Genomic DNA, 5,453 nt, shown 5'->3' on the forward strand with positions numbered 1-5,453 from the left:
ATTCGGTGAAGAAATATTTAAACTAAATAAAAATCAAGTATAACATAAAGACATTCATTAAATGTCATTACTTGTTGTCGAAATGAAATTCTAAATCTAATTAGAGAACACCCATAACTTTTATAATGCTGCATGTAAATTTTCTTCTGATTTAAAGAACAACCAGGTCAGATCCAACTTTCGTTCTTTTAACCCATGACTTAATCAAAATGGCTAAATTGAAAAAAAAGGGGGAAACCTAACTTTCACCTCTCAACTCAATCCAACTTATTAATTTTTGTTCTGTTCAATTTTTATTTTGTCAAGCTGATCAGGTGTTCAACTCTAACTAAAATATCATTAATTCTCTTTTTACGTATTTCCTATTTAATAATGACTATATAATGTAGCACAAAGAATGAGATTAAATAAGATTGTTCTAGTCTGAATGGAATAACATTTTACTTCAATCAAAGTATTCATTAACCTGCATGCATTAACAATTAATATCAATATAGTAGAATGGAAGCAATAATAAGAGTAAAAAAAATTACCAACCCGAATCCCTCACCCCGTCGACTACTGTGCCACTAACCTGATCCAGCTGGAAATAATTAGCAAATAATGGAAGGTGAAAACAATAGTTCATGCTTCCTACATGGTAAACACTGAAAAGAAATAGCAGTGAACTAAGCGCAACACAGAAACATACTACTGTTTTGTGTCTATGCGAGACCCAGAATATTGATATTCTCATACCGGATGAAACCAATAAAGAAATGAACTTCTAATATAATCAATATGTGTTCTATGGGAAAAATCAATAAATTAATAATCAATGTCTAAATGAATTTTCCATGTTACAGAAAATTACAAATTGTATTGACAACAGATGGGTCAGGAGAAATGAGAATTATACAGCTTTCTATTATCCATCATCATCATCAGTAAAGCTTACTCTGTTTGTTGTCCCTCTTAAGCTGAACCTTTAATTTCTTACCACCTAATTGGCAACCGTTCATCATACTAATGGCAGATTGAGCAGCTTCTGGAGTATCGTAACTAACAAACCCTGCAAACGGGAGCTAATAAGATACAAGCTCCACCCAAAACTCATCAAATTCATTAACAGGCCTAACAGTCTTACCAAAACATTTGCTTACACCAGTCGCTTTATCAACAAAAATTTTAGCACTCAAAACTCTACCAAACTGCTGAAATGCATCTGCCAGCTCTTGATCTCCGTATTCTTGAGGAATGTGATAAATAAATAAATTGGCACCGGGTGGTCCTAAGAAAATTTGAAATAATGAAAATAAATTCAATTATCAAGGGAACTAACATTTCCCGCTCTAAGGAAAGACATAAGGAAAAGGCCTATCATATGTTCATACAAATGCATGCATGTTATGTACACACAACGTGCACAACAAAAAAATATAGATAATAACAACCTTCAATCTGACCATTGGAACTTTTGCTGGCACCTGAAGATGAGTAGTTGCTATTCCCACCTCCAGGTGAAACAGAACCAAGAGAACTACTCACTGGCCTCGGACTTGCCATTCCTCTGGGATATACCATTGGATGCTGTATACCTGGCATGGCAGGATATGAGCCCATGTAACTTGCAGGAGGGGCAGGATAATTTCTAGGGTTCATACTGTGACCAAGTTCAGGCCTCACTGCATTTACTTGGTTCATGTTCATATTATGAAAACCTGGTTGATTCTGCATTGGTGGAAAACGGTATGGCATGAGCCCATAACCCCCAGGAGCCTATTAAGAAAACATGATTATTCAAACAAATACCTTCATCAAGATGTTAGGCATGGCAAATAGCAAACATTAATTCATAAATGTAATAATATCAGATAAGGCATTGTGATTAAACTGAAGAAAGCTCACTGGGGGAAAAATGAACATATTCTACTAGCGCATTGCAACAAAACTAACCTGATAACCATATCCATTATATGGAGGAACATAACCCATTGGCACGGCTCCATATAATGAGGGTTGTTGAGGATCAGCATGAGGCATGTTAGCAACTTGGGACTGCGCTTTTTGAGCCCTTCGAGTTTGTCTTTCCTTTTCAGTATCTGCCCATTTAACAACCAAAGGAACACTTGAACCCTGCAGAAGGAAAAATAATCATCACATTCCAATTGTCTGAATTCATTTAATTCAGTTAGCCATTTCATTGACAATTTTCACCATGTATGAGTAGCAAAAATATCAACCACTAAGGAAGAAAAGTTCTATTGTTTGTGGTAACATGGTAAAATATAATTAGGTTCTAAATGAAGATAATATTTCATTAGTCAACGTCTGAAACATTAGTGGCGGTGGAGTGGAAATGTAAATTTGAAGTACATCATATGCCAATTAGTTCTGAATGAATGAAATGCACGTATAGCTCCACCACAATGCTAGTTTGCAAGTGTGTTAGCTTCTTCTGTATATTTATCACGTCATACGTGTGATTGCATATGAGCACAAGTGTGTTTCTATATAACAATCCCAAGTTTCAGCTACATTCAGATAGGACTCTTTTAATGCAAACATATAGCAAGCCTAACAGGCCAGGGCTTGAATTTTCTGATTTGCCAAGCTTGAATTCTGTCCAACCCCATCATATAAACATCGAGTCAACCTAAGCCTACAAATGATCTTACACAAACTAAATGTAGGCTTGTTTCCCTTTCATAAAATTGCTGGGCCCAAAACCAGCTCTACACTACTAAATCAAGAGAAGGGACAAAAAAATAGAATAATAAACCAAGTACTGGGCTCCAGCAGCAAAATTTGAGACACATAATTAAATGTTCACATTCCTCACCAACAGGATTTTGTGGCTAGAAGCTGCTTGAAGGGTGCTGCAATAACCATTTAACACTAAAATTGTAACTTAGTTTTAGAGCATGCATTTTTCCATTTTACGACATTAGGAACAACAAATATGCTCATGAATCTAAAACAGCTCCCAATGAGAAGAATGACTAATAATGTCCAATCCATTAAGCTGAATATTAGTCAGTTCTAATTTACAATTTAGCCGACAGTATGGGCAAAATTGAAATACTGTCTCCAAATTGGACATTATCATCAATTAACTGACCATATAGTTGCATTCACAAGGTGCATTAAATCAATTTCTCACGTTCCCTACATAACTATCACATAGTAATCAACGAAAAATGCCTAAACACTCATAATATTACACACGTGTTCCACTAGTACCAGTAACCAAATCAATAAATACTGTGAAATATTCATGTGATGGTTTTAACAAACCCCAACCTCCATTGTATGCTTTCCATTGATGGCCTCAAGAGCAGCTACGGCCTGTTCTTTGGTTTCATACTTCAAAAATGCACACCCTACACAAAGGAATACAGCTACAATAAAGCTTTGCTATTAAGAAGCACCAAATCCCAAAAGGAACAAAGGATAGCTTCATCTGTAACATTAGGCACCTTTACTTGTCTGCTGGGAACCTCTTAAAATCTGTAAATCCTTTATGTTTCCATACTTTGAGAAAAGATCCGAGACCTCATCTTCAGAAATATTCTTTGGAAGCATGCCAATAAAGAGTTTGTGTTCTGGACACAGATAACAGAATATTATTTATGGAGACACTATACTCGTCTACATAGTGCATAACAAAGGAGTTGCGGAACAAAATATTTGACTACAACATGAAGATATATCAAACCTAATCTTTCCAATTCGCCATCAGCATACTTCACTTGCAACGGACTGGAAGCCTGAATTGGACACAAGAAATAGGATGCTTACCAATCAGAAGGAGAATAGTATTATCGTCAGATCGTAGTAACTAAAGTAAAAATGTCATTTGTCATCAATTGCACTCGTGCGGCCAGTCAAAAATTCAAATATTTTAAATTTGATTCAGCTTGTAATGCATGTTTCAATCGCAACAATCTGGACCAAGAATTAAACAGAATAGTAGATACCCAGCCTGGATGCCTAAGCAACCAACTGAAAGTGGAAGGACCTTTGCCCATTAAAAATATCAAAGATGCATAAAAGCATGTTTTCTAAAAGACATCATTGACAATTCATTAACACTTACTTTTACCTTTTCAGTTTACAGAAAAACAACAAACATGGACTCGCAAATAATGAACACGTATTGCTCACCGGACCGCAACTTTGAAAACAAATTTGACCTGTGTGCATATAATCTCAGAACAACTATAAATAATTACACGACTGACTCCAACTTCTAGTTGCAAAGTGCAAACCTTTCGACGACCAATCTTCCCTACGCTTAAATCAGTTTAACGGGCATGTATTTCATAATGATAAAAATAAATTATAAAAAAAATCTTATTTAGATTTCTATTCGATCTCTCAAAGTTAGCATAGATTGAGGCCTACCCTAATAATATTAGGTGTTTAGTTAAACCGTGATAGTGTGCGTAGGATGCCCAAATATCAAACATAGCAAGTGCTAGATAAATAGATAGATACAAATTGCTAAAAATAGAGAGATGTAGTGGGCAAATCAAGAGGTGGTGGTCAGCATCAGCGACTTTTATAGAAGCAGCCACTTATTCCACACTAGGATTCAAATTCCATGCCATCAAAACATTCCACTGTGAACACTCTCAAAGAGCAGACAACAAGAAGAAGAGGAAAAACGAAGATGCTCGGTGGAAGCCCACTCACCCCAGGCAGCGTTTTCTTGTTGTGACAGGCATTGACCGCCTTATCCGCTTCTTCCCTGGACGGACAAATCAGAAAGCAGCATCCTGCGAGCAAACAAACACAAATCCGAAGCATGCGACCACGCACATTTGAATTTGAACTGAAATTGGAGTTTGGGACGGTTACTACCTCGGGAGGCACGAGAAACTTTGTCTCTGATGATGTTGACCTCGTCAACCAACGCGAACTCCTTGAACATTGCAAGCACTTCATCCTCCGTCATGCGCTTCGGCACTTGACCTACGAACAGCTTCACACTCTCCTCGCTACTCGATTTACTCTCTTCCTTCACCTCCGCCATTAATGACAGCCACAACCACCACCAATCTCTCTCTCTCTCTCTCTGGTTTTCTCCGAGTAACACTCTCTCTTGCTTCTCTTCTTCCGCTACGCTTCTTTCTCCAAAACCTTGGCGTGTAGCTTCGAAAATTTGGGCGCCTGTGCCTCTACGTGTCGTGTGATTTGGTTTGGATTGGAGTGGTCGCAGGGAAATAGCAACAGCAATTGCAATAGGAATAGCAAACGCGAACTTAGATCTTCCATAATATTATTATTATTATTATTATTAATAAATAATAGTTATTTTGAAATTAGAAAATAAAATACGATGGCATTGTTAAGAGTGAATAATGGTTTGAGTAAGGGCTGGAATGTGGAGAATTTTACGAAGATGCCACGAGGTACAGCTGTTGATGAAGTGGGCTTGTTGGTTCGTGGTGGTGGTGGTAGTGGCGTAG

The 5,453-nt window shown here is 37.1% G+C and overlaps 1 protein-coding gene across 2 annotated transcripts; it reads right to left on the reverse strand.

The window, feature by feature from the left end:
* Nucleotides 1–744: 744 nt before the first annotated feature.
* Nucleotides 745–5,247, reverse strand: LOC114189522 (RNA-binding protein BRN1). 2 transcript variants are annotated; one of them, XM_028078113.1, is made up of 9 exons: nucleotides 4,846–5,247; nucleotides 4,678–4,760; nucleotides 3,698–3,749; nucleotides 3,459–3,584; nucleotides 3,283–3,362; nucleotides 1,936–2,115; nucleotides 1,434–1,710; nucleotides 1,127–1,270; nucleotides 745–1,051 (listed from the first exon to the last, which is right to left on the reverse strand). In XM_028078113.1, the coding sequence occupies exons 1-9, from the start codon at nucleotides 5,015–5,017 to the stop codon at nucleotides 924–926; spliced, it is 1,242 nt and encodes a 413-aa protein (XP_027933914.1). In that variant the 5' UTR covers nucleotides 5,018–5,247; the 3' UTR covers nucleotides 745–923. The 2 variants fall into 2 exon arrangements, with proteins under 2 accessions (XP_027933914.1, XP_027933913.1); XM_028078112.1 differs by having other exon boundaries at nucleotides 1,434–1,758; nucleotides 4,846–5,246.
* Nucleotides 5,248–5,453: the final 206 nt, after the last annotated feature.

The sequence above is a fragment of the Vigna unguiculata genome, chromosome 7, assembly GCF_004118075.2.
Source record: "Vigna unguiculata cultivar IT97K-499-35 chromosome 7, ASM411807v1, whole genome shotgun sequence".
In the NCBI taxonomy this organism is placed as follows: Eukaryota; Viridiplantae; Streptophyta; class Magnoliopsida; order Fabales; family Fabaceae; genus Vigna; species Vigna unguiculata.

Bases quoted from the DNA above. Each gene is read 5' to 3' on its own strand.
- LOC114189522 (XM_028078112.1), bottom strand. From the start codon at position 5,017: ATGGCGGAGGTGAAGGAAGAGAGTAAATCGAGTAGCGAGGAGAGTGTG. The intron at 3,750-4,677 runs GTGAGTGGGCTT...TGTCCAATTCAG, and splicing joins ACAAGAAAACGCTGCCTGGG to GCTTCCAGTCCGTTGCAAGT. The intron at 1,759-1,935 runs GTTAGTTTTGTT...TTTTCTTAATAG, and splicing joins ATAATGGATATGGTTATCAG to GCTCCTGGGGGTTATGGGCT.